Source organism: Carcharodon carcharias, chromosome 1, assembly GCF_017639515.1.
Source record: "Carcharodon carcharias isolate sCarCar2 chromosome 1, sCarCar2.pri, whole genome shotgun sequence".
NCBI classification, from domain to species: domain Eukaryota; kingdom Metazoa; phylum Chordata; class Chondrichthyes; order Lamniformes; family Lamnidae; genus Carcharodon; species Carcharodon carcharias.
The window spans coordinates 116,175,523-116,202,850 of record NC_054467.1 but is presented as its reverse complement, the minus strand read 5'-3'; the positions used below and the strand labels follow the sequence as shown (position 1 = coordinate 116,202,850).

General features: G+C 42.7%; 1 protein-coding gene across 1 annotated transcript in view; it reads right to left on the bottom strand.

Annotated features, from left to right (window-relative positions):
* ncapg (non-SMC condensin I complex, subunit G) overlaps nucleotides 1-27,328 on the bottom strand; it is an 81,181-nt gene that overhangs the window by 34,386 nt on the left and 19,467 nt on the right. The window contains exons 7-11 of the mRNA XM_041197658.1: nucleotides 25,905-26,097; nucleotides 22,692-22,841; nucleotides 21,466-21,606; nucleotides 12,549-12,672; nucleotides 9,933-10,022 (exon numbers count right to left, since the gene is read on the bottom strand). Of these exons, the coding sequence (XP_041053592.1) occupies nucleotides 9,933-10,022; nucleotides 12,549-12,672; nucleotides 21,466-21,606; nucleotides 22,692-22,841; nucleotides 25,905-26,097 (698 nt within the window). The remainder of the gene's footprint in view (nucleotides 1-9,932; nucleotides 10,023-12,548; nucleotides 12,673-21,465; nucleotides 21,607-22,691; nucleotides 22,842-25,904; nucleotides 26,098-27,328) is intronic.

Below are 27,328 nucleotides of genomic sequence, written 5' to 3'. Positions count from 1 at the left end.
AATACTCAAGTTCTGTACTACCAACAACTATAAGACAGAAGTACAACAAAGACCAAACAACATAGTTCAACTTATAGGTAAATTAAGAACAGGTAAGCTATTTTTGAATTTCTCCAAGTATGTATTAAACCCAACATTGTGCCAGTTTTCATTTCCAAATGTTTCGATAATGCTAAACTGAGACACAGTCCCAAGATCGAGCTAGTGTTTACGTGAGATGATTGAACAGATTGGTAATAGAGTTGCTAAATTTACACTGTGACCTACATTGCGCTTGGTCTGAGAAGAGCAAATTTCTTTCATTTTTTTGATTTGATCCGTTTATGCCTCTATATTGCTTCAATACGTAACCGCACCATAATAGTCCCGTTTAAAACATGTCCACACCATAAACTCACTTAAGCAGCAGTTTGGCAACACAATTAATGAGGCCACCAGACAGGTAATAAATCTCTCTGACCATGTACTCTCAGTAAGCAAGGAGTTTATTGTTGCGCATGCTTTCAATTTTGGTGTGCCTTCATCCCAAGTCAAACAGGAAGAGGTATTAGCTAAGTTTGACCTCTTCTACTCCCAACTATTCCCCCACAAACCAGAGTCCACTGAAGATGCTGAATCGTTGAAAGTGCACCTAGCCGATGTAGAGCATGCATATTACAAGATTCTGAACGACCTGTTCGACTTTCACATGCAACTCAAATGTCATACCTCATTGAGAGGCCTTAAGACCAACTCAGACATACACATCAGTAAACCTGACAAAGGTTCGAGAATAGTCATCCTTAACAAGTGTGACTATATCAACAAAATGCATTTAATGACTGGTCCAAATTTGTATCCATTGGACCTGCCGCTCCACATGATTGGACACACTTGTTTGAAAGCAAGCTTTAAAAAAACGCTTGCTGGACTTGTACAAGAACCATGAGCTACCCCGTGATATATATGACAGGGTTAGTCCTCACAGTTCGCTACGTCTGCATATGTATGAGCTACTCAAGACACACAAAACTGATGCCCGTCTACACTCCAATTTGCCTATGCCCAGTTCTGCACACTATGAATTGGCCAAATGGTTGGGCAAATTGTTACAACCAGTTTTGACAAAGTTTTGCACATACATGATGAAGAACTCTTTCACATTTGCGAAGGCCATACAGGACTAGCATATCGACAGCAATGCTGTGTCCATGTGCTCATTTGATATTTCTAGCCTATTCACCAATGTTCTACTTAAGGAAGCCATAGGCAGTTGCGCTGCAGCTCTATATATATATCATGGCGATCTAGGCCTGCCACCATTGTGTCAATCAGTATTCAATGAACTTATGAACTCGTCAACTCGTTCAGTTTTAATGACATCATGTATGCCCAAATAGATGGTGTTGCCATGGGATCCCCTCTAGGCCCAATTCTCGCCAACATTTTTGTGGAGTTCCATGAGAAACATGTCTTCAATGGAATGACACCTAACCTCCTACCCCTCGCATATTTCCGACATATGGATGAAACATTTGCTATATTTAAATCTGGAGCCTCATGTAACAATTTCCTTACACGTGAAATGGAGCATTCAAATGAAATCCCCTTCTTTGATATACTAGTTGAGAAATCTGCCAGGGGTTCTCTACCACGATCTACCACAAGCCTACCTTCATTGGTCAATAAACGCATTGGAATTCTTACTGTTCCATACGCTATAAGATTGGTCTTATCGGCAACCTTGTAAATAGGGCCCGAAGCTATTTGCTCGCCATGCAAGCCTGATGCTGAAATAGAGCACGTCAAAGACATCCTGCAGGATAATAACTACCCTGATCAGATCATTTCATGTTGTATATCATGCGAACTCATGAATGAGCCTAAGGCCGCCACTTTTGGCCCTGAAAAGTGTCCAGTCTATCTCAGATTATCCTAGAAGGGCAAAGTATCTCAAAAATTTGAACAGGTGAACTGTTTCATGCTGCTACTATGCAGTAGCAACACGAGTGATATTCGCCACTAATAGGATGCTGCCATCAAGCCAAAAAGTCATCCTGCCTATCACGCAAATGAGTAATGTGGTTATATGAATTTTAGTGCCAGTGTGATGCTAGGTATTTAGCCGTACATCCCAAAGACTGGCAGATTGTATCAAATGGCATGTCCCAACTGCGACCTAACCAGCCCGTGCTTGCAAAACTCAAAACACAGTGTCCAACATTAGATGTGATTCCGTGATTGAGGATTATTTAAAAAATGTTGACCAATGTGTTAAGAATTATGCTGACAACCAATTTAAGATTGTCAGACGAACTCGCAGTGTAGCACACTTGCATGTTCTGGAAGCTACATATATTCACACACAGGGCCCTGTTCTTTGCAGACATAAAGAACATGTACAGATATTGCATCTTTGTTAGCTAAACAAAAAAAGTGACTCATTCTTCAGGGCAATGCCTTGACCAGTCAATCTCCCTGGTTTAAGTTTCAAACAATTCTTGGCAGTTAACTGTCAGTCACCATCACTGGTGCCATGGCAACGCCACTTGCCAACCAATCATCACTCTTTGACATAGAGTATAAATTGTTGCTACCCCCTTCTACTGGTATTCTTGCAAGAGCCCTGGTGAGTGCAAGACGAAAAGCTTAGACATGTCACTTTTTCCAGCAAAATCCATATCCGTTACACTTGCTATATTACGGGCAGAATTTTCCTGTTGGCATGCAAGGTCAGGCCCTGCACGCACGTGTGTAAAATGATACGCGGTGATGTTGGGCGTGTGTCCCGACGTCACCGCGTGCCATCACAACATTTTGTTATTAATGGGCCACTTAAGGCCCTTGACGCGCCAATCAACCGCGATTTTTCAGTGCCCGTGCAATCTAAGGGTTGGCACACAGGTGCAACGGGCAGGCAGGTAGGGCACATTTGTATAAAACTCATCCACGGGCGGGATAAGAGGGCTTAGTGAGGTCGCAAGTGTGCTTTGTCAAATATTGATGTTTCAAAGTTTCTGATACTTGCCTGGGTGATCTGCAAGACTTGAAAACTCATACCAGCTGCTTGGTCTGGACTCACAACATTCAGGTCAGCACTCTGCAGTGAGGGATCTTTTTTGGGCCTGCATGTTTCAGGAAGCCTTCCCTTAGCCTGGGAATGGGAGCTGAACTCTCCACTGGAGGCACCTCCTCTGAGGAAGGGAGGGCTAGAAGGGGGTGGAGGCCAGGAGTGCAATGCAGCCTCCAGGGGAGCCACCATTGGGAGGTCAGGCACAGGCACAAGGAGTGCAGGGCCAGGGCCAAGAGGTAGTCCAAGGCAGAAGGGGCTGCAGAAGACGCCACTATCCTGCTGCCAGGGTATACAGGCGGCGAAGCAGCTATCTCAATATGTCTGAGGTGCAGTGCCAAAGGAGGCTCCGTCTCTCAAGGGAGACAGTCAACTATATTTGTCAGATGATTGGGCCTGATATCTCTGCGAATTTTGTGGTGCACACCCCATGCCAGTGGGTCTAAAGGTCACAGCTGCCCTCAACTTCTATGCCTCTGGCTCCTTCCAGGGCTCGGTGGGTGATCTTTGCGGTGTCTCCCAATCAGCTTTCCACACTTGTGTCAAGCAGGTTACAGACGCTCTATTCAGGCATGCAATGACCTTCATCCTCTACTGTTGGGACCAGGCAAGCCAGACACAGCGAGCCTGAGGCTTCGTGGCTATTGCTGGCTTACCACATGTCCAAGGTGCAATAGACTGCACACGTGTGGCCATCAAGACGCCAGCAGGTGAGCCTGGTGCCTTCATCAACAGGTAGGGCTTCCACTCTACGAACGTGCAGATAGTATGTGATCACAGGATGGCGATTCTACAAGTCTGTGCAAGGTACTCAGGCAGTCCCACGATGCCTATGCCCTCAGACACTACCAGGCACCAGGGTTCTTCAGTGCCCCAACCCGGCTTGATGGATGGCTGCTGGGTGACAAGGGCTATCTCCTCAGAAGGTGGCTCATGACGCCTCTCCGCCATCCAAGAACAGAAGCTGAGCAGCGGTACAATAGGAGCCATGCCTCCACGAGGGCTGTGGTGGAGAGAGCCATCGGTCTTCTCAAGATGCGCTTCCAATGCATGGACCGCTCAGGTGGCGCCCTCAGTACCCCCCAGACACCCCCCAGTGTGTCACTGATAGTGGTTGCACGCTGCGCTCTCCACAATCTTGTGTTGGAAAGGGGGGGACACTGTGGGCAATGAAGACGTAGATGCGTTGACTGCAGATGCACACGATGAGTCCAGCAGTGAGTCCGAGGATCAGCATGCACAGGGAAATGCTGAGGGGGTAGGTGCTGACCCGGGCATTCTCCAGGGAGGTAGGGGCACCCGGGAGGCTTTAATCCAATGAGCCTTCAGCTAGCGCACCACATATGGACCTCCAGCACAAGCCTGGGCTGTATGCTCCATATTCGAAACGTAAGTGCCTGGTTAGGAACATTAATTGAGGTCTCTGTTAATAAAGCTGAATGTCCCACAAACACACATTACATTATTGGAAATCATCCGCCTGCAAAACAAAAGAAGCAACCTCAGCCATGGTGACATGTCTGAATTTATTTTTGCAACCTAAGAAGCTTAATGAAATAAAATGGAAAAGGTGTTAAAAATCACAGCAACTTAAAAACCTCATTGCTGGCCAGTACAAAAGCACCAGTGATAAACCTGTGGTGTGCCTAAGGTCCCTTATGTTTATGCTATCGGGTGCTACATCTTGGTGTTGACGCCTCGCTGGGAGTGGCATCTACGACAGCCTGCTGACTCTGCTGTCCTGTTGGTCTCGATGATCTTGGTGGTCATCCTCTGGCCCGTGGAACCTGTGCTGGCCCCACCTGGGAGGGAGCTGCCAGTTCCACAGCAGGCATCTCCCCAGTCATCGCCACCTGACCGGAATGAACAGTCACTGGCAGAGGGGCGGAGGAGCTGCCTGCCTTGTCTGGAGCACCCTGGGAGGAGCCCGCAGAAATGACAGGCAACTGCTGCGCCGTGAGGGTGCTTCAGACCTCTCTGCTCACCGTGGATGGATGGGCACCGAGCTGGGAAACTTGGTGCCCAGACCATCTCCCATGCTAGCACTGACCAGCTGAGGTCAATGCCGTTGTGAGGGCTTTCTGGTCCGAGCGCATCCCCAGGAAGCCCTGATGGGTCTCCTGGAGAAGCCTTTCCACAAGAGTCGGCACTCTTTCCACAGAGGGCGCATGGTGCTCGGACATAAGGCTCATTGTTTCAGCGATAGTCCGGGTAGACTCCTCCACCATGGACATCAAGCCAAGCATAGCCTCATGTATCTCTCTCAGATAATCCCGCACGCCCGGCCACATTTCCTGTGCTTTCTGCGTCACGGACGACTCCAAAGGCACACCATCAGGCACCGACTGAGCATGTGCCTGGTTCCCTGCAGTCCTCCAACTGCTGGTGCCATGGCCACTCCCTGTCTCTGCCAGCTCCTCCAGCGACTGTGAAGTGCCCTCACCGCTGTGCCCCGGGACACTAGCCGATGTTCTAATTCCCACCAAGGTGCTAGTATCTACGCTGGTGCCTGCCTGGCAGAGATGGTGTGATGCTAGTGAGATGTCAGGGCCCTCAGGTGTGAGAGGGGGCCTCTGCTGCTCCTCCTCCCAGCCCTGCTCCGCTGATGCTGAAAGGAAGAACAAGGACATTGGATCAGTTAACATAGAGATAAGGTCAACGTGCATCCCTGTCCCACGGATCATTATGCACTCATCCTTCCATAAGCAATGGTCAAGTCATGTTGCAAACTTCAATCACTGAACATTCAGCACTGCCATGGCTGCTCGGAGAACACTGGTGACCTCACTGCTGGGCAAACATACCTGCCCGTGGCACCCAGCCTTACCGACACTGGTGGACCTGGGCGCAAAGCCTCCTGCTCAAAACAGCTGAGAACAGCTAACTGTACCAGCCTTTCGCCAGTCCTCACCTACTCGACTGCAGCTTGTGCATTCTTCTTCTGAAAAAGAGAGAAGAGCATTGATTAGTGCTAATTGTACCTGGTCTCTCCTCACGGCCGGCCCACCCCAACCAGTGTGGTTCATTACAGGGCTCCAGTGTCTTCTCACCCCGCTGCTCTTGAATACTCACACAAAGATGCTAGGTCTGTCCCCACCACCCTGGCCAAATACTACCTACATCACATCAGGCACTACACGGTCTAACCTTCCATAGCAAAGAGTGCAAGCACATGGAGCGCAGAGGACAACAGATCGATCAGTGCCACACCACCTTGAAGCTCCCCTCCCATATCATCACCCTGACTTTGAAATGCCCTGGAGTTGTAGCTCTGCGCCTAGGTGCAGCTCCTCCAGGTTGCCCCAAAAACAGTAATGTGGGTCACAGTGTACCACTTGTTGCGGGGGCAGAATCCATCTCTTCACCACCCTCTCAGGGTGACCTCGGCATGGGCAATATCTGCTGGCCCATGCATTGAAGGACAGATGCCGTCAATGATTCAATGCAGTCACTACACTCAGACTTTGTTTGGGGTGGGGGGGGGGCCTACCTGCTGGGTTAAGTGACCAATGCCATCATAGTACTCACCCTTCTTGAGCGCAACAGGTCGTTGAAGCACTTGCGACACTGGATCCAGGTGCACCGCACCACGTCGCAGGAGCTCACCACCTCCAATACCTTCTCCCAGGCACGTTTGGTCATGTGGGGGGGGCCTCCTCCTCCCGTCCTGGGGTACCAGGACCTCCCGCCATGCTGCCACCTCTTCAAGGAGGACATGAAGGCAATCTTCGGAAAAACAAGGGATACAGTGCCCCCCTGCCCTACCCTCCTGTCCGGCCTGCTCACCAGCAATGGAAGCCTTTCCACTGGCCATAATTCGCAGCCTTAGAAAGGTTGCAACAACTTTTTAAAACAAACTGCCAGGTCGCCATTGGACCCGGCGGTCATTGCAAATCTGCTGTCGCCCGCTGCGATTCACGCTGGGTGGGCCTTAATTGGCTCGCTCGAGTAAAATGGCAGCTCGGACCCGATCGCAGACGGCGATCGGGTCTGCGCGCGCTCCGCTACCCCCTCCCAGCCAGCCAGAAAATTCAGCCCTATATATCTAACAATAAAAATAGAAAATGCTAGAAATACTCAGCAGGTCTGGCAATATCTGTGGCATGAGAAACTGAGATAATGTTTAGATCTGTAACCTTTTATCAGCTGATACTCATTACCTCAAATTATTGCGGATTCTAAAAGCTTGCCCACAACCAACAGGTCTATAGTTTAGCCTTTGTGAGATTTTAACTTTATAGGGAGCTCAGCTCAGTGTCATTTGACAAGTCTTTTCTACCCCAAGTTTAATACTTGCGTGCAGCAGGAGGTTTTTGTTTCCTGTAAGAGTCTAGTGCTAGTTGGAGTCTGGGCTAATACAATCTACATTTATACTTTCCAGAATATGATCACCTAAGAGGCAATGCTAAACAGTCCATGACATGGGAATCATGCAGAAAGAGACAATATGATAATATCAAGATGCAGCAATGGGAGCTAGGATTTATAGGTGCAAAGAACCAGAGTTGTTGGAACTATTCAATTGATATTCAACATTGGACAAGTATCAGGTGGACAGTGACTCAGAGCAGGATAGTTTGGGGCAACTGTGCCAGGAGGAAGCAGGGAACTTTCCAAAAGGGCAATAGGATGGAGCAGAAGAATAGGAGGGAGTCACAGTATTGAGGGAATCTATAATCAGGTGTACAGATCATCTTTTTACCTCCACCATTGAATGAGGGGAGGTTATGTCTTTACCCAGGTTAGTCGATAAACAATATCTAAAAGAAAATGGACAAGTTTCATTGAAACTGGATAGGGTATATACCAAGGAAGAACTGATTAATTATTGGCCAAGATGTGGGTTGGATGCTGGAATTGTTTTAAAGGATCCATTAACATTGGGAGATAGGGTGAGTTGACCTTTTTTTAAAGAATGTTGTGGATTGTTTTTATTTGGAATATTGTTAATTATTTTGGAATGTTGTGGTTTGTCTCAGCTGCTCTGATACATTTTGACAGCCGTGATGAATTGTAAGCAGAGTTTTCAGAGCACATTATTGGTTGCTGATTGGCCTGAAGGCTCCTCAGTGACATGGAAACTCTTAATAAAAATATTTCTTTTTTCAGCTTTGTAGTTACAGAGCATCAGCCAAGCAGGATATAGCCTCAAAGAAAAGTTGTGTAATTGTAATAACATTAACACAGCATGGTAGAGATATGCACTCTACTAAGTTCCCTCTTCACTTGTTGCAGATGTAACCAGAAGTCCCAAATGCTGTCTCGATGGTGCCAGGGTGAAGGGAGTTACAGAATAGGAAGAAACCCTTCTGGAAAGAGAGGAGGAATAATGTCAGATCGTGGTCCGCACAGAAAGTAGTGACACTGACAGAACTTGAGCTTGTGTAGAGGGAGTTTAAGAAGTTGGGCATTAGACTGAAAAGCAAGATCTCAAAAACTGGTCATCTCAGGATGGCTTCTTGTGCCATGTATTAAGCTGATTAAGGTAATAAAGATTGAGAACATGTGGTGACAGGGCTGGAGTCAAACAAAATAGTTTACATTCCTGGGACACTGCAGTGACTTCTGGGAAAAGGATAGGTTGTACCAAACAGACAGCATTCAACAGAAATGAAATTGCACCAATGTCCTTGCAAAAAGGGTAAATAATGCAGTCGTAGAAGCATTTAACTTGATAATACAGGGTGCAGGGAAAGTCTGGGTTTTCAACAGGTGACAGAAAGCAGGAACAACAAAGCTATTGGGAAGAGTAGACAGTAGTTTAGCAAAATGAAATAATTAGGAAATACTAATCAAAGAAGAAAGGGAAAGAAACAGCCATGAGGTAGTGCAATTTTAAAGTAACAGGTCAACCAATCAACAGTGGAAAATCTTCAACAAGATGCATAGAGTATAGAATAGGGCGAAAAGGGTCGCAAAGAATAAATTTCCATTGATAGAGACTAAAACTTGAAAAACAAAGTATATAATAAACTAAGTGTAAACAATAATAAAATCAAAAGGTCATCAACTTGAAGCATTACTGCCATTACTGAGCAATTACAGCATTTTCTGCTTTTATTTTATACACCAAAGTTGTTTGCTGAAAAAACCTTCCCCTCAAAACCCTGTAGTTACTATGGCAATGATGCTTCCAAATAGCAATATGGTAGACAATTATTATTGTTCTGTTTTTGAATTGAGTGACCTTCTAGACCACCTTGTAAGGACAGAGTCAATTACATCTTGTGATTGCAGGATTGACTGGATGGGAGCGCAGCTTGAAATTTCGGCAGTTCATAATCATTTTCTTTTACCAAGTCACAACTGCAAGATTTAACGAATTCAATTTCACAAGTTGTCATCAAGGGATCTGAACTCATGGCTAGATTGGCATCATAACCATTAAGCTACAGTACCCAATCTTTATTTCTCTGCTCTTATACAATTACTTAGACAAATACTGTTGAATCAGAAATAATTTCGCTCAAATTAAGTTTTACTTTGCCCTTTTGCAGCCGACCACCACTAGCCTAATTCTTCATTATCATTTCCTAACCATTATGGACTTAACCATAATGTGAGGACTGTTCTAAACCCTCTTCCTGGTTCAAAATCGATTTCCCTTATGTCTATTTGATTAAGTGTCTTGGGATATTTCGTTACAATTAAAAGGCATGATACAAGCGGTCGTTTCAAAAGCAATTAAAACAAACTAATCCTCCAAAAATTATAACTAGCAAATAAATCAGTTCTTATCCAGCTTTCAAATCTTGCACATCATTATTTAATTTGTAACTAAGTGGAGTCTAGTGCATAAAAATCTTCAAGGTTCTTGCTCTGGTTTTTAAATAATAATTCATGTCACCAAATCATGTATAGCCATAATCATAAATATTTATACCTCAACTTGTCTCTTCCTTTGTTCATCAGCATTTTTTGGTACTTCAACGTGAACAATTGGCTCTCGGACATCTGATATTATTTCTGCAACCTGCGGTATTAAATCAAATAACAATTTAAACTCAATTGTATATAGTCGCACAATAGTCAGGTTTAATTCTGAATGTCTGTATATACTATCTTGATGAGAGATTTTACCACACACATCTCTGTAATTGACAGGTTACTCCTCTATCATTGGCATTCACCAAATGGCTACTTAAAAGTGTGCAAGAGCAGCCTGGGATCACTCCCTCTGAATTTCCATCTTTCCCATTGGGCTAATTTACTTCCTGCGGCTCTGGAATTCACCACTTAGACCAAGAACTCACTGTTTATCCAAATCAACAAAACAGGTAAGAGGTATTACAAATTATCTGGGATAACACTGGAAGCTGTAGCCATTCAAAACTGTCCATTTTACAACAATCTTTACCAAGTATCTTAGGTGATAAAACTGATTTTTAGAATCCCCACTCAAATATATTTGTTCATGATCTTAGTTGTCATCTTAACATTCCAGTCCATAAATTGAAAATTTTGTAGCTTCATAAATATAACAAATTGCCTAAACCTACACAATTTGGCTTCAGTATACTCTTCATTTGTTGAATGCAATTTTGTCCTCACATACAAATACACAAGCTATTATCCAAGTAGGAAAAATTGCTTGAGCCTTGTGTAATTCTTACAAAACAAATCTTATAAGTGGGGAGTTCTTTCAAATCTATTATTTTCATGTTTGTGTATATAGTAGAGTCCACAAAAGTAGTGAGCCTTTAAATCCTCAACTTTTTTCACCAGAGATTCATTGGTCTGTTCTTGGCTGGAAAATTCTCAGAGTTGCCACTTGAAAGTCATTGTAACTGCTCTAGATACCCCCCACATATGTGGTTTCTAATGCACTTCCAAAGCTTTGTCATCCCAGGAAATTGGAGCTGCTGTGTTCATGCAAGCAGTGAGCCTTCAGCATCATGAGGATACCTGGGATACTGACCTCAGAAGACGTATTATAGATAAGCAATGGAATGCAAACTGCTGTTCTGTCACATAGACATAAGGAAAGATAGCACTCAGCTGCACATCTATTACCACTCATTTTTTTGTCTCACTACACTGCCTGTCCAAATCATTCCAACATTTACCACCGAATAAAGAAGCTCTAATAAATCTGATTTAAATTTACTTTTTGTTATTTAAGTCTGATTCTACTTTCCCATAGTTTTATTTATAAACTTCTGATCACTTTCTAAAAAGAGATTTACTCATTCTCATGACATGGTTTCCTACAGTGTACTTACTATAGTACAATTTCACAATACCTGAAGATAAATGCAGTGAGGATCATAAAGCTGCAATAGGTTACAGCAGTAATAGGAACTAATGGAGACTATCTCCTCAACAGTTAGCCATTGGGCTGGGTCATAGGAAAAGCCCCTAGAACTACTGGGTATTTCCCAGTTCCAATGTATTCAAGCCATACTCTAACGGCCAGATATCATATATAAGGGTAGACTTCAGCTTAATTGTCAAAAGTGCTAGAACAGGTAGATAAGATAATCTTCTTGTTGCCGAAGCAAGGTGACTTTTAAGTGCAAGGAGTTCCTTGCCCTCATAATGGTAGATTGTGGACTGCTTAGTTGGGCCTGAGATTCCTTCACTGGCCTCCAAAGGACCTGTCCAGAGGAATGGAAATTTGGGCAATATCAGGAACAACATTTGGGCAATATCAACAGTGTGCCCCTATTGACAGGTCTGCAGTACTGACCTGCCATGGTTGGCTGGAATTTTCTAAAGTTTTGCACAGTATTATGCACGATGCAGGAGTCTGAGCTGAGTCTGAACCTCTCATTCAGCTATAGATGAAAGCAGTGAACATAGATTATAGTCTAAAAGTGGATTTTCAAAGTTGTATGCTCAGGAGCCACACTTTTGAAGGTTGACAGTATTGAGTTGTGAGCTGCAGCGTGTCTCTGGGGCGACCTGTAGAAGGCCACTTCTAACAAGGTTGCTTTGCATTGGAATTTCCAGAGCGCGGGGTTTTGTATGAAGTGACAGGCATGGAGATAGCAGAAGTAATCATAGAATGGGATCAGAAATTTGTCAGTCAAAGCTACAATCCAGCTGTATGGAGCAGCTTGCCCAGCCCTGTGATGTCCCTATCATTTCGCAGGCTAGGGCAGAACCAGAGTGTGCCTTTGTGGCCACATTTCTTCCAGTACTCATCAATCCAGCCTAGTGATGCTCCAGTGGGTTACTACTTTGCCACAGTGGGAAGAGCGCAGACAGGCCAATTGGCACCTTCGGTGTTGCACACACTTTCTTACTGACAATCTGACTGGCACCCAAGACACTTGATTACAGTCTTTACATGTGTTTTGAAATTAGGCAATTACGCTGGCTGGTCTCACAACTCACAAAAGGTCCAAGACAAAACAAAGGGAGCTGCCCAGGTTGAAAATGTGTGGTAGAATTTTTTTTTAAACTAATAGAGACAAACTCATGACAAAACTCACCATGTTAAAAGAGGCATTCATTTTGACAATTAAAAACCATCATAGCAAAACTGCACACTTACCAGCCGAATCCTTCGTTCATCATCCTTCTGGATGCACAGCAATTGTTCCATCAGTAATGCAATAAGGGAACTTGGAGTGTTGGGCAAGATCAGAATTTCTTGCAACACTGAGACCAAGCACTTCCTAATAAATTGGACCACATAATTAGAATAAATAATAATAAGTACCAAAGTGGAGACCACCACCTCAGTTGGGTTGCCTTTTCTCTTTTGCTGCTTCAATTATTTCATTGATGGTAAGAGTCGTGATACAGCTCCACAGGCCATGACTTCAGATTGTGTGTTTGACAACGTACCACATAACGGGCACGTTAGCAAAATTGAAGCCCGTGGGATTAAAGAGGCATTGGTAATGTGGGTATACAATTAGCCAAGGGACAGAAAGCAGAGAACTTTGCTGATGGTTGTTTATCAAATTGGAGGCAAGTTATAATGCAGTCTGCGGGGAGCATTTGCTCCACTGTTCTTTTTGATATATATTAACAACCTGGACGTGAGTATACAGGGCATAATTTCAAAGCTTGTCAATGACACTAAACTCTGAAATATAGGTTAGTGAAATACACATACACATGGCATACATACTTGAGAAATTTGCAGTGATAATTCTTTGGACCAAAGAATTAAAGGCAGTAAATGGTACAATTTTAAACGGGAACAGAGAAAGGGGGATGTCTGCATTCTAATCTTTGAAGGGTGCAGGACAAGTTGCGACGGCTATTAAAAAGGCTTATGGAATCCTTGGATTTACGAATAGAGGAATAGAGTACAGAAGCAAAAAAGTTGTGCTAAATCTTTATAAAACCCTGTTTAGTCCAGGATTGGAGCATTGTAGCCAATTCTAGGCACCGCTCTTTAGGAAAGGCCTTGGAAAGGGTGCAGAGATGATTTAATAGAAGGGTACCATGGATGAGAATTTCAGCTATGTAGGGAGACAAGAGAAACTGGTATTGTTATTCTTGAAACACAGAAAAAGTTAAGGGGAGATTTTCTAGAGGTGTTCAAAATCATAAGGGTTTTGACAAGAGTAAAGAAGGAGAGTCAATAACTAGAGAACATAGATATACTTGAATATTGCTGAAAAAAAGACATGCTGTTGAAGCTTTTCATCTCGCATTCATCAGGATAGAAGCAAGAATGCCAAATTTCAAAGGGAACAATTTATACTGCATGAGAAAAATGTACTGATTGGTTTACAAGTCGGCTGATTGGTTGAGACATTGCCATGGCGAATGCATCAAGCAGCTATTGTTCCTCATGCTTCTGCTTAATCAAAAAAGTCTGGACATATTCCTTTTGCATGCAAAAGACAGGTCCATGCATACGAATATGGGGCTTCTAGCAAGCATAAGTGAGCTACATTGCAAGCCTCACAGATAATCTTAAATGGTTGCTGGTGTAATTCTTAGCATAGTCAAGATTTGTTCAGCAAGTGTTGCCCAATTGTGAAATCACATCTAATGTCAGGCATTATGTTCCGAATTTTACAAGCACAAGTTGGTCAAGTACGATCGGTGCTCTGCCTATCGTGACCAGCTGAAGGGATGTGCTGTTTGATATGATCCGTTGGGTTGTACGGCCTATGTATCTGGCATTGCACTAGCACTGAAATTCATATACCACTGTACTCATTTGTGTGGGTGACAGAACGTCTTTTTGGCCTGATGGCAGCACCCTATTAGTGGAAAACCCCACTTGTGTTGTCACTGCATAGTAGCAGTGTCAAACATCTGGCTTCACCTGTTGCTCACATTTTTGAGATACTTTACCCTTCCAGAGGTAAGCGACTGGCAGATTGTATCAAACAGCACATCTCTTCAGCTGTTCACAACAGGCAGAGTACTGACTGTACTCAACCAACCCATGTTTGCAAAATTCATAACAATGTCCAACAGGTACAAAAACTCAACAGAGGTCGAGTGAACCAAACATGGCAAAGAGAGAAGTTAGACAAGAGAAGTTAAACATTGTATTAGATCAAAGGAAAAGGCTTATAAAGTTGCCAAAAAAAGTAGTAAGCCTGAGGATTGGGAGCATTTTAGAATTCAGCAAAGGAGGACCAAGAAACTCAGAATAAGAGGTAGGTCATTTGGGACTGAGATGAGGAGGAATTTCTTCACTCAGAAGGTGGTGAATCTTTGGAATTCTCTATCCCAGGGGGCCATGGAGGTTCAGTCATTGAATATATGAAAGGCAGAAATCGATAAATTTCGAGATGTAAAAAATAAGAGCAGGAATTGGTCATTTGATTCTGAGTCTGCTCCGCCATTCAATATGATCATGGCTGATCCTCTATCTTGATGCCATTCTCTCATTTTCTCTTCATACCCCTTGATACCTTTAGAGTCTAGAAATCTATTTCCTTCTTAAATATACTCAGTGACTTGGCCTCCACAGACTTCGGTGGTAGAGAATTCCACAGGTTCACCACCTCCCCAAGTGAAGATATTTCTCCTCATCTCAGTCCTAAATGGCCTACCCTTATCCTGAGACTGTGACCCCTTATTCTAGACACCACTTACAGCCAGAGGAAACAGCATCCCTGCATCCAGTCTGTCCAGCCCTGTCAGAATTTTATATATCCCAATGAGGTCCCCTCGCATTCTTCTAAATCCCATCGAAAAAAGGCCTAGTTGACCCAATCTCTCTTCATATGACAATCCTTCTATTCCAGGAATCAGTCTGGTGAACATTCGCTGCACTCCCTCTATGGCAAGTATATCCTTTTTAGGCAGGGAGACCAAAGCTGCACACAATGTTCCAGGTGTGGTCTCACCAAGGCCCTGCATAGTAATGCAGTAAGACATCTTTGCTCCTGTATACAAATCCTCCTGTAATGAAGGCCAACAAAGCATTTGCCTTCCTAAGTTCTTGTTGCACCTGCATGCTTGCTTTCAGGGACTGGTATACAAGGACACCCAGGTCCCTTTGTACATCAACATTTCCCAATATATCACCATTTAAATAATACTCTGCCATTCTGTTTTTCCTGCCAAAGTGGATAACTTCACACTTATCCATGTTGTACTGCATCTGCCATGTATTTGCCCATCAGTCAACTTGTCTAAATCACCTTGAAGCTTCTTTACATCCTCCTCACCGCTCACATTCCCACCTAGTTTTGTGTCGTCAACAAACTGGGAAATATTACATTTGGTTCCCATATCCAAATCATTGATGTATATTGTGAATAGCTGGGGCCCAAGTACTGATCCCTGCGGTACCCCACTAGTCATTGCCTGCCACTCCAAAGAAGACCCATTTATTCCTACTCTCTGTTTCCTGTCTGTTAACCAATTCTCAAACCATGCCAATATATTAGCCCCGATCCCATGTGCTTTAATTTTGCACACTAACCTTTTATGTGGGACTTTATCCTTCTGAAAATCCAAATACACCAATTCCACTGCTTTTCCCTTATCTATTCTACTAGTTATGTCCTCAAAAAACTCCAGCAGGTTTGTCAAACATGATTTCCATTTCATAAATCCATGCTGGCTTATTCTAATCCCGTTGATATTTTCTAAGTGTCCTGATATCACATCCTTTATAATAGGCTCTAGCATTTTCCGTACTACTGATGTTAGGCTAATTGGTCTGTAATTCCTCGTTCTCTCTCTCCCTCCCTCCTTTTATAAATGGTGAGGTTACGTTTGCCAGCCTCTAATCTGCAAGTACTGTTCCAGAATCTACAGAATATTGGAGGATGACAACCAACACATCAACTATTTGCATGGCTGCCTCCTTTAGTACCCTGGGATGTGGATTATCAGGCACTGGGGATTTATCGACTTTCAGTCCCATTAATTTCTCCAGCACTATTGTTTTACTAATGCTAATTTCCTTCAATTCCTCCTTCTCATTAGACTCTTGGTTCCCTAGCATTTCTAGGAAGTTATTTGTGTCTTCTTCTGTGAAGACAGAACTAAAGTAGTTCTTTAATTGCCTGCCATTTCCTCGTTCGCCATTATAAATTCTCCCGTTTTGGACTTTAAAGGAACCTACATTTGCCTTCACTAATCCTTTTCTTTTTACACACTTTATTAAAAATATCAAGGGACATGGAGATAGTGCGGGGAAACAGCATTGGAGGTAGAACATCAGCCATGATCTAGTTGGGTGGCAAAGCAGGCTCAAGGGGCCGAATGGAATACTCCTGCTTCTATTTCCTATGTCCCTAACATTAGATGCAATTTCACGATTGTTCAGCAAGTGCTGCCCAATCCTAAGTGTGCTAAAAATTTCACTAATAACCAATTTATGGTTATCAGCCAGGCTCGCAATTTGGCTCACTTACGCTTGTTAGAAGTTCTATATATCTATGCGCAAGGACCTGTCCCCTGCAGATAAAAGAAATATGTCCAGACATTGCACTTTTTTTTGAATAAACAAAAGCGTGAATGACATTGGCCCCCGATGCATTCATCATGGCAATGTCTCAAATAATATCAACTGAATGCATGCAGCATTTGTAATAAGATAGATGAGTTGACGGCACAAATAGAAATAAAAAAATTTGACTCGATAGCTATTACAGAGATGTGGTTGCAGGGTGACCAAGACCGGGGACTCGATATTCAGGGGTATTCGACATTCCAGAAAAAGAGGCAAAAAGGAGAAGGAGGTGGGGTAGCTTTATAAAGGAAGCTATCAGTGCAGTGGTGGGTAGTGATATAGGTACAATAGATCATGATGTGTAATCAGTTTGGGTGGAAATAAGGAATAGCAAGGGGAAGAAGTCACAGGTGGAAGTCGTCTATAGACCCCCAAAGAGTTGCCTCACTGTAGGACAAAGTATAAATCAGGAAACAATGGAGGTGTATAAGAAGGGTACTACAATTGTCATGGGTGATTTTAATCTGCATATTGATTGGACAAATCAGCTTGGCAGGGGTAACATGGAAGACGAATTTGTACAGTGCATCAGGGATTGTTCCTTAGAGCAATACGTTGCAGAACATACCCAGGAACAGGCTATTTTAGACCTAGTAATGTGTAATGAGGTGGCATTGAGAGATATTGTAGTTAAGGATCCTCTAGGGGATCGCGATCACAATATGGTAGAATTTCAAATTCAGCTTGAGGGCAAGCAACTCAGGTCTCAAACCAGTGTCCTCAACTTAAATAAGGGCAATTACAGAGGTATGAAGAAAGAGTTGTCTAAAGCAGGCTAGGAAAATAGACTAACGGGAAGGTGAGCGGATGAGCAGTGGCAGACATTTAAGCAGAAATTTCATAATGCTCAACAAAATTTTATCCCAGTTAAAAAGGACTCGACGAGAAGGATGAACTACTCATGGTTAACAAAAGGTGGTCAAGGAGAGTATCCAATCAAAAACGAAGTCATATAAAGCAGTGAAAACTAGTGGTAGGCCGGAGGATTGGGAATTTTTTTTTTTAAACAAACCAGCAGCAGATGACTAAAAAACTAATAAAGAGGGAGAAAATTGATTACAAATGTAAATTGGCAAGAAATATAAAAACAAACAGCAAGAGTTTCCACGGGTGTATAAAAAGAGAATAGCTAACGTGAGCGTGGGACCCTTGAAGGATGCAACTGGAGAATTGATAATGAAGAACAGGGAAATGGCAGATAATTTAAACCAATATTTTGCATTGGTCTTCACAGTAGGGGACACTATAAACATCTCAAAGATATCAGATAAGCAAGGAGATAATGGGAGGAAAGATCTTGTAACAGTCTCTATCACAAGGGACAAAGTATTTGACAAACTAATGGGACTAAAGGCAGACAAGTTGCCAGGACCTGACAGCCAGCATACAAGGGTATTAAAGGAAATGGCTGCAGAGATAGTGGAGGCATTGGTCAAAATATTCCAGAACTCACTAGATTCTGGGAGGGTCTCATTGGACTGGTAAAACGCTAATGTGCCACCCCTGTTCAAGAAGGGAGGGAAACAAAAAACAGAAAACTATAGGCCAGTCAGCCTAACATCTGTTGTTTGGAATATGCTAGAGTTCATTATTAAGGAAGAAATAGCAGGACATTTGGAAAAGTTCAATGTAATCAAACAGTGTCAACATGGTTTTGTGAAAGGGAAATCATGTTCGACAAATCTGCTAGAGTTCTTTGAGGATAAGCAGAGTTGACAAAGGGGAACTAGTAGATGTGGTGTATTTGGATTTCCAGAAGGCATTCAATAAGGTACCACATAAAAGGTTATTGCATAAGATAGGAGCTCATGGTATTAGCATGGATTGAGGATTGGTTAACATACAGAAGACGGAGAGTCGGGATAAAGGGGTCTTTTTTCAGGTTGGAAAGACGTAACTAATGGAGTGCCACAATGAGCAGTCCTAGGGTCTCAATTATTTACTATTTATATTAATGACTTGGTAGAGGGGGAACAGTGTAATGTATCCAAATTTACTGACGTACAAAAACAGATGGGAATGCATGTTGTGATGAGGACATAAGGAATCTGCAAAGGGATATAAGTAGGTTGAGAGAGTGGACAAAAGCTTGGCAGATGGAGTTTAATGTGGAAATGTGCGAGATCATGCACTTTGGTAGCAAGAATCAAAGGGCAGACTATTATTTAAATGGAGAGAGACTCCAAAAAAGTGCACCATAGAGGGATCTGGGTGTTTTTGTGCATGAAACACAAAAAGTTAGCATGCAGGTGCAGCAAGTAATTAAGGCGGCAAATGGAATTTTAGCCTGTATTGCTAAGGGGTTGGAGTTTAAAAATAGGGAAGTCTTGTTACAAGAGAATAGGATGTTGGTGAGGCCGCATCTGGAGTACTATGTAGAGTTTTGGTCCCCGTATTTAAGAAAGGATAACTGGCATTGGAGGCAGTTTCAAAGAGATTCACTAGCTGATTCCTGGGACCAAGGGGTTGACTTATCAAGAATGGCTAACAGGTTAGCCCTTTATTCACTAGAATTTAGAAGAATGATGGGTGATCTTATTGAAACATACAAGATTCTGAGGGGGCTTGACAGGGTAGATGTTGACAACATGTTTCCACTAGTGGGGAAATCTCGAACTAGAGGACTTAGTTACAGAATAAGGGGACACTTTTAAAACTGAGATGTGAAGGAATTTCTTCTCTCAGAGGGTTATGAATGTCTGGAATTCTCTACTCCAGAGAGCTGTGGAGGCTAGATCACAAAGTATTTAAAGAGGAAGCAGATAGATTTTTGAAATAGCGGAGAGTTGAGGGCTATGAGGAGCTGGCATGAAAGAGGAATTGAAGCCTGGGGCAGATTAGCCATGATCTCATTGAATGGCAGGGCAGGTTTGCGGGGGCCAAATGCCCCACTCCTGCTATTTCTTATGTTCTTAAGTAATCAGCCAACTTGCCAACTAATCAGCATCCTTTTCTCATGCACTATAAATTGTTGTTCCCTTTCAAATTTGGCACCTTGCTTCTGTCCTGATGAATGCAGCATGAAAAGCTTCAACATGTCTCTTTTTCCTCAGCAATACTCAAGTTCTGTCATTCCAAACCACACAGATATACAATATGACTTAAGAATCAGCAGTAACATGAAGAAACCTTTTCTTTAAAAATGTAGTGAGTTGTTAGCATCTGGAATGCATTGCATGAAAGGGTGGTCAAAGTAGATTCAATAATAACTTTCAAAAGGAAGTTGGATAAACATTTGAATTAAGTTTCTGCTCCATTCTATTTCCAATGCTGAAGTAAAATTATTGAAACACAAACTGTATAAATGAAAATACTTCACAGGCATGCATCCAACTTTGATTAAAGCAAAAAACTGCGGATGCTGGAAATCCAAAACAAAAATAATAAAAATACTTGGAAAAACTCAGCAGGTCTGGCAGCATCTGCGGAGAGGAACACAGTTAACATGGTCCATCACCCCTTACACCTCAACCCCCTCCCACAGCATCTTCCCATGCAACCGCAGAAGGTGTAACACCTGCCCCTTTACTTCCCCTCTCCTCACCGTCCAAGGGCTCAAACACTCCTTTCAAGTGAAGCAGAATTTCACTTGTACTTCCCTCAATTTAGTCTACTGCATTCGTTGCTCCCAATGTGGTTTCCTCTACATTGGAGAGACCAAACGTAGACTGGGTGACCGCTTTGCAGAACACCTTTGGTCTGTCCGCAAGCATGACCCAGACCTCCCTGTCGCTTGCAATTTCAACACTCCACCCTGCTCTCATGCCCACATGTCTGTCCTTGGCCTGCTGCATTGCTCCAGTAAAGCTCAACGCAAACTGGAGGAACAGCACCTGATCTTCCGACTAGGCACCTTACAGCCTTCCGGACTGAATATTGTGTTCAACAATTTTAGATTGTGAACTCACTCCTCCATTCCCTCCCCCTTTCCAACCCCTCCCTTTTTTTCCCAATAATTTGTATTGATTTTTCTTTTCCCACCTATTTAAATTATTTTTAAATGTATTTCCATCCATTGTTTTATCTCTACCTTTTAGCCTATTTCGATTCCTTCACCCCACCCCCACTAGAGTTATCTGTACCTTGCTTGTCCTGCTTTCTACCCTTAATTAGCACATTCCTTAGATAATATCACCACCTTCAACCCTCCTTGTCCTTTTGTCTATGACATCTTTTGGCTATCTCCACCTATCACTGACCCTCTATCCAGCTCTACTTGTCCCACCCCCCCCCACTTAACCCAGCTTATATTTCATCTCTCTTCTATTTTTGCTTAGTTCTGATGAAGAGTCATACGGACTCGAAACGTTAACTGTGTTCCTCTCCGCAGATGCAGCCAGACCTGCTGAGTTTTTCCAGGTATTTTTATTTTTGTTATCCAACTTTGATTGGTTAATAGTTCTAGAAGTTATTTGAAGTTATTTCACGACATATTTAATCAGTTACATAGCAAAACTTTCAACTTAACTATCAAGTGATCCATACGTCTTTATCTGGAAACTCAAATGATAACAAAATTTACCTGCCACCCTCTTCTGACATATCCAGGCAACCAACAAGAATGACCAGCTGCTGGCCTATGAATTCTTTCTTCATTACTTCCTCAATTTGCGTAAAGTCAGCTCTCTGTGATTCTTTCAGAATAGGAAGGTTTTTCAAGTAACTAATTGCAGAAGGAATGACATTGTAAGGTAACTGTAGATTTTAGCTTTGTCTTCCCTCCAATTACTAAAATAATAAAAATGTTCTACATATAGGCATTGCTAGACAGTGGATGATCTAATTCATCTTCTCCATTCCTGCTAGTTGCATAATTGTGTTGCTGACAAAGCAGACAATCTCTATCAATTAGTCCACAATACAGCCAAAGATGAGACAAGTAGATTTCCCAGTGGAAGAAAGCTTGGGGAACCATTTATTCAAAATCACCTGTTCCTCCCAGCTTATTACATTTACTTCTCAAAATACTCATGTACTATATCCTAAACTATTATTTTCTGAAAGAAATCTATCAAACTTGAATTTGAATGAATCAAGACTATCTCATTTCATTGTCTGTCTAGACAGCCGACTCATAGATTGACCACTCATTGAAATAACATTTCCACAAATTAGTTTTGAATTTATCTCCTTTCAAGCCCAGGTTGCATCCTCTACTTCTGCTGCTCTGAATAAGGAGAAACAACTCATCATAGTCTACATTATGAAATCTCTTTAGGATAATGGACAGCATATCACTTTGCAATATTCTTTTGCAGTGAGAACCTTCCCAATTTATGATAGTTTCTCATAATTCAATCCCTCCATCCTCTCAAATCATCGTTTACTTTCTTCTGTATTGTTTCAATAGTTACAATAGCTTTTTGTACTGTGGCAACCAGAACTGTACAATATCCCAAGTTCCAAGAGACCAATATTTTATAAATTAGGATTACTTTACTTCAGCTCAATATTGACATCTCAACGTCTGATTTACTTTAATCACCGTCATCGAATGTTGTTGTGGTAAACGCCTAAATTTCTTGCTTTCCACGTACATTATTTTCTATAAAAACCGCCCAAGTAAAATGTTTTGCTTGTTTAAACAACTGTGGTTATAGGACAACTAAGTAGTGAGAAAGATGGCAGCATAAATCAGATCAGACATGGGATAATTTTAAGAAAACTTTACACAAGACAAAATAGTTTATAAATTATTGAAGGCCGACAGTACCTTAGTTAAAATTTACAGTGAATTCTAACAGGTACCTCAAGAGATATTCAGCATAAATGGCTGTTTCCGGTAAAAGTTTTTCCAAGGCTTCTTCCCTTTCATCTCCCATTGATTTTATGTATTTGCAGAGACATCTCCAGTACAGAGCATTCTCACAAGTTAGATTTTCAACTGATATCACCTTTCTGAAAGATAGTGCAAGATTTTCATAAGCCAGCTCAATACATGGCATTAAAAAGTTAGAATTGTGTCTCATTTGTTAACATAGGCCATTACAGTCATTTAGCACACAGCCTATCAGACTTCATCTGAGTGTTAAGTTCAGATCTGGCCTTGGAAGAGGTACAGCACAGATTTACCAAAATTATACTGGGACTTAATAGGTTAAATTGAGAGAACCGGTTGCATAAACTTAGCTTGTATTCCCTCAAGTTTACATGGTTGAAGGTTGATTGAGTTGAGACGTTTATAACAATAGGATTTGATACAGTAGCTACAGGAAAGCTAATTCCTCTTAATGGGAGAATCAATTTTAAAATAAGCAGAGCTAGGTCATTAGGAGTGAAATCAGGAAACACATTTTTCCACACACAGAGGAACAGAAAGGTGAAATTCTCTCCCCAAAACGCTGTGAATGCAGGTCAAGTACAATTTACAAGGCCAAGATCAGCATGCAAGGGTATCAAGGGTTATGGATCAAAGGCAGGCTAAGTGGAGCCAAGATACATATCAACCATGATCTCATTGAATGATAGAAAAGCACGAGGGGCTGATGGCCCCATTAGCTTCCTAAGTACAGCACAGTTTCACAGTAGTGAGATAAATGGCTGCATGAGCCGTTTTTGGTGAGGTTGGTTGAAGGAGGACCCTATTCCTCTTTAAATAGTGACAAGATATATAACATTCAAATGAATGGCTGACAGGGTCTCAGTTTAATCTCTCATTCGAAGGGGAGTTCCACCTGCAACACAGCGCTCCCTCATTACTGGAGTGTTAGTGTAGAAAATACACTGAAGTCCTGCAGCGGCTGAAATTAACTATCTTCTGACTCAGTGGAGTTCAATTCTTTTGTCCATGCTTGAACCAAGGGTTTAATGAGGTCAGGAGCTGAGTGACCCTGGTGGAACCCAAACTGAGAGTCAGCGAGCAGGTTATTGCTAATTAGGTGCCGCTTAATGGCACTGTTGATGACTCCTTCCATCACTTTATTGATGATGGAGAGTAGACTGATGGTACGGGAATTGGTTGAGTTGGATTTGTCCTGCTTTTTGTGTAGAGGACATACCAGGGCAATTTTCCACATGGCCGGGTAGAAGCCGGTGTTATTGCTGCACTGGAACAGCTTGGCTAGGGGTGCAGCAAGTTCTGGAGCACAGGTCTTCAGTACTATTTCTAGAATATTGTCAGGGCCCATAGCCTTACAATATCCAGTGCCATCAGCAGTTTCGTGATATCACGTGGAGTGAACTGAATTGGCTAAAGACTGGCATGTGTGACGCTGGGGACCTCTGGAGGTGGCCGAGATGGATCATCCACTCGGCACTTCTGGATGAAGATTGTTGTGAATGTTTCAGCCTTATCTTTTGCATTGATGTGCTGGGCTTCTCCATCATTGAGAATGGGAATATTTGTGGAGCTTCCTCCTCCAATGAGTTGTTTAATTGTCCACTACCATTCACGACAGGACTGGCAGGACTGCAGAGTTTAGATTTGATCCGTTGGTTGTGGAATCACTTAGCTCTGTCTATCATTTACTACTTATGCTGTTTGGCATGCAAGTAGCCCTCTGTTGTAGCTTCACCAAGTTGACACCTCATTTTTAGGTGTGCCTGATGCTGCTCCTGGCATCCACTCCTGCACTCTTCATTGAAGCAGGGTTGATACCATTACCACCAAGCAAGGAATAGTGGGGAATATGCCGGGCCATGAGCTTACAGATTGTGGTCAAGTACAATTCTGCTGTTGCTGATGGATGACCAGTGTTGAGTTGCTAGGTCTGTTCGAAATCTATCCCATTTAGCACAGTGGTAGTGCCACACACCACAATGGAGGAAATCTTCAATGTGAAAATGGGACTTCGTCTCCACAAGGTCTATGCAGTGGTCACTCCTACCGATACTGTCATGGACAGATACAACTGCGACAGGCAGGTTGATGAGGTGAGGTCAAGTATATTTTTCCCTCTTGTTGGTTCCCTCACCAAGTCTAGCAGCTATGTCCTTTAGGACTTGGCCAGCTTGCTCTGTGGCGGTGCTACCGAGCCACTCTTGGTGATGGACATTGAAGTCCCCCATCCAGAGTACATGCTGTAACTTTGCCACCCTCAGTGCTGCCTCTGTGGTGTTCAGCATGGAGGAATACCGATTCATCAGCTGAAGTGGGGCGGTAGGTGACAATCAGCAGGTTTCCTTGCCCATGTTTGACCTGATGCCATGAGACTTCATGGGGTCTAGAGTCGTTGCTGAGGACTCCCAGGGCAACTACCTCCCAACTGTATAACACTGTGCTGCCATTTCTGCTGGGTTTGTCCTGTTCCACAAGGATGGTGATGGTGGTGTCTGGGACGTTGTCTGTAAGGTTCGATTCCATGAGATGACTATGTCAGGCGGTTGCTTGACTAGCCTGTGAGGCAGCTGTCCCAATTTTGGCACAAGTTCCCAGGTGTTAGTAGGGAGGACTTTGCAAGGTCGACAGGGCTGGGTTTGCCATTGTCATTTCCAGTGCCTAGGTTGATGTCAAGTGGTCTGTCTGGTTTCATTCCTTTTTATTGACTTTTTAGAGTCAACCACATTACTGCGGATCTGGAGTCATATGTAGGTGAGGATAGCAGATTTCCTTTCCTAAAGGACATTAGAAAATTGAGTTCAAATTCCACATTATTGAATTCAGATTCCACCATCTGCCATGGTGGGATTCAAACCCGGATCCCAAGACCATTACCCAGAGTCTCTGGGTTACCAGTCCAGTGACAATACTACTATGCCACCGCCTCCCCCATGTACTCCAGGTGAAACTAAACAAGGTTCAAGTTTAGCATAACTTCTCTATTTTCAAGTTCTATCTCTCAAGAAATAAACCTTCATGGTTGGCTTGCTTTTGTTATGGCTATATTGGCATGGGTTGTAACATTTAGTGATTTGTGTAATTGTATTTCCAGATCTGTTTGTTCAACAACAGTCAGCAGCCCTCAAAAATTAGGAAGAATTAAACTATTTTCAGTAGCTATCAAAGCAAAAAGACTAACATACCCATTATTTAGATTTTGACAGTTTTCAACCAGGTCTTCAACAGGGGTTTGGGCAAACAAGGCGTTAAGTGCAGATTCGGCCACAGTAACACAATTTTCCACATCCAAACGATGAAGCAAGTCTAAAACATTGCCCTCCATTACGCGAAGCCAAGCTTGCAACAACTTTTTCTGTACCACTTCTTTTACAGAATCTATAAATTAAAAGTAGCAAGAATAAAACCACCACATTATTGAAAAGTACATAAACTCTATTATACATCGCTCTGCACAAGAATAAAATAAGCCAACATGGCACCAAAAATCAAATATGTAGGTAGTTGCTAAATAAGCTTATTCTCAAAGGTAAAAATAACAATAAACTTGCATTTATATATGACCCTTTAAGCTGGTAAAATGTCCTAAGGCACTCCAGGAACGTTGCCAAACAAAATTTGTCACTAAGCCACATAAATAGATACTAGGACAAGAAAAGTAAGTTTTAAGAGGAGTCCTAAAGGAGGTGGCAGTGTGATTTAGGGAAGAACTCCAGAGGTTAGAACCGAGACAGCTGTTTGGCAATGAAGCAGCATCTAAAATCAGTTATGTGCAAGAGGGCAGAATTGGAGAGCACACAGTACTACATTGAATCCTGGTTCCTCAAAGCCTTAGACTTAAAATTCTCATTCCATTGCTGAAATCTTTCCAGGGTCTCACACCACCCTATCTTTGTAACCTCCTGGGGCTGCTACTGTTTCTGTTTTACTTTTTTTAAATGTTCCTGCCTTGCTGCTCTTCTCCCAAGCCCTCGCTGGTGAGAGCACTTGGGAAAAAAAACATGATTGTAGCAGCCCCAGCTTGGCACTTCTGCATCATCGGGACTCACACTTCCACAACTTTGGAGCTCCAGCTTTGGATCAGATCTGGATCTTCGAACACAGGTCCAGGAGAGGGAAGCAACAAGAGGGTGAGTCAGGTGGTGGGAGCTTTCACCAGAGGGTGGGTTTGGGAGGGAGGGCGGGGGTGTAGGCAAATGTGGAAGGATGCAACTCTTAGACTGGGACAAGGTGAGGATCTGCAGAGACCAGGAGGATCGGGGAGCAGGAGGTTCAGGAGCAGGAGTTCTGTAAGTAGAAAGTTACATTTTTTTTTGTATTTTTAAACTTATTTTAGAAGTTATTTTATTTACCAATAATTTAGCAATGTAAAACATTCCAACCTAAGAGGGAGTATAATGTTTTAATATTTGATTTTTTTTTGCTGATAAGGAAGGTTCTACAGAACATAACTACAGTTTTAACACTAGTTTCTAAGGGAACCAATACTTTACTTAAAAGTTGTGATTTTCAGGAACACAACCGCAACTTTAATTGAGAGCTTTCTATATCAGATTCAAATTCTCCATATTCTCTCTCAAACTCTATACAGTAGTATGTGAATCATCAG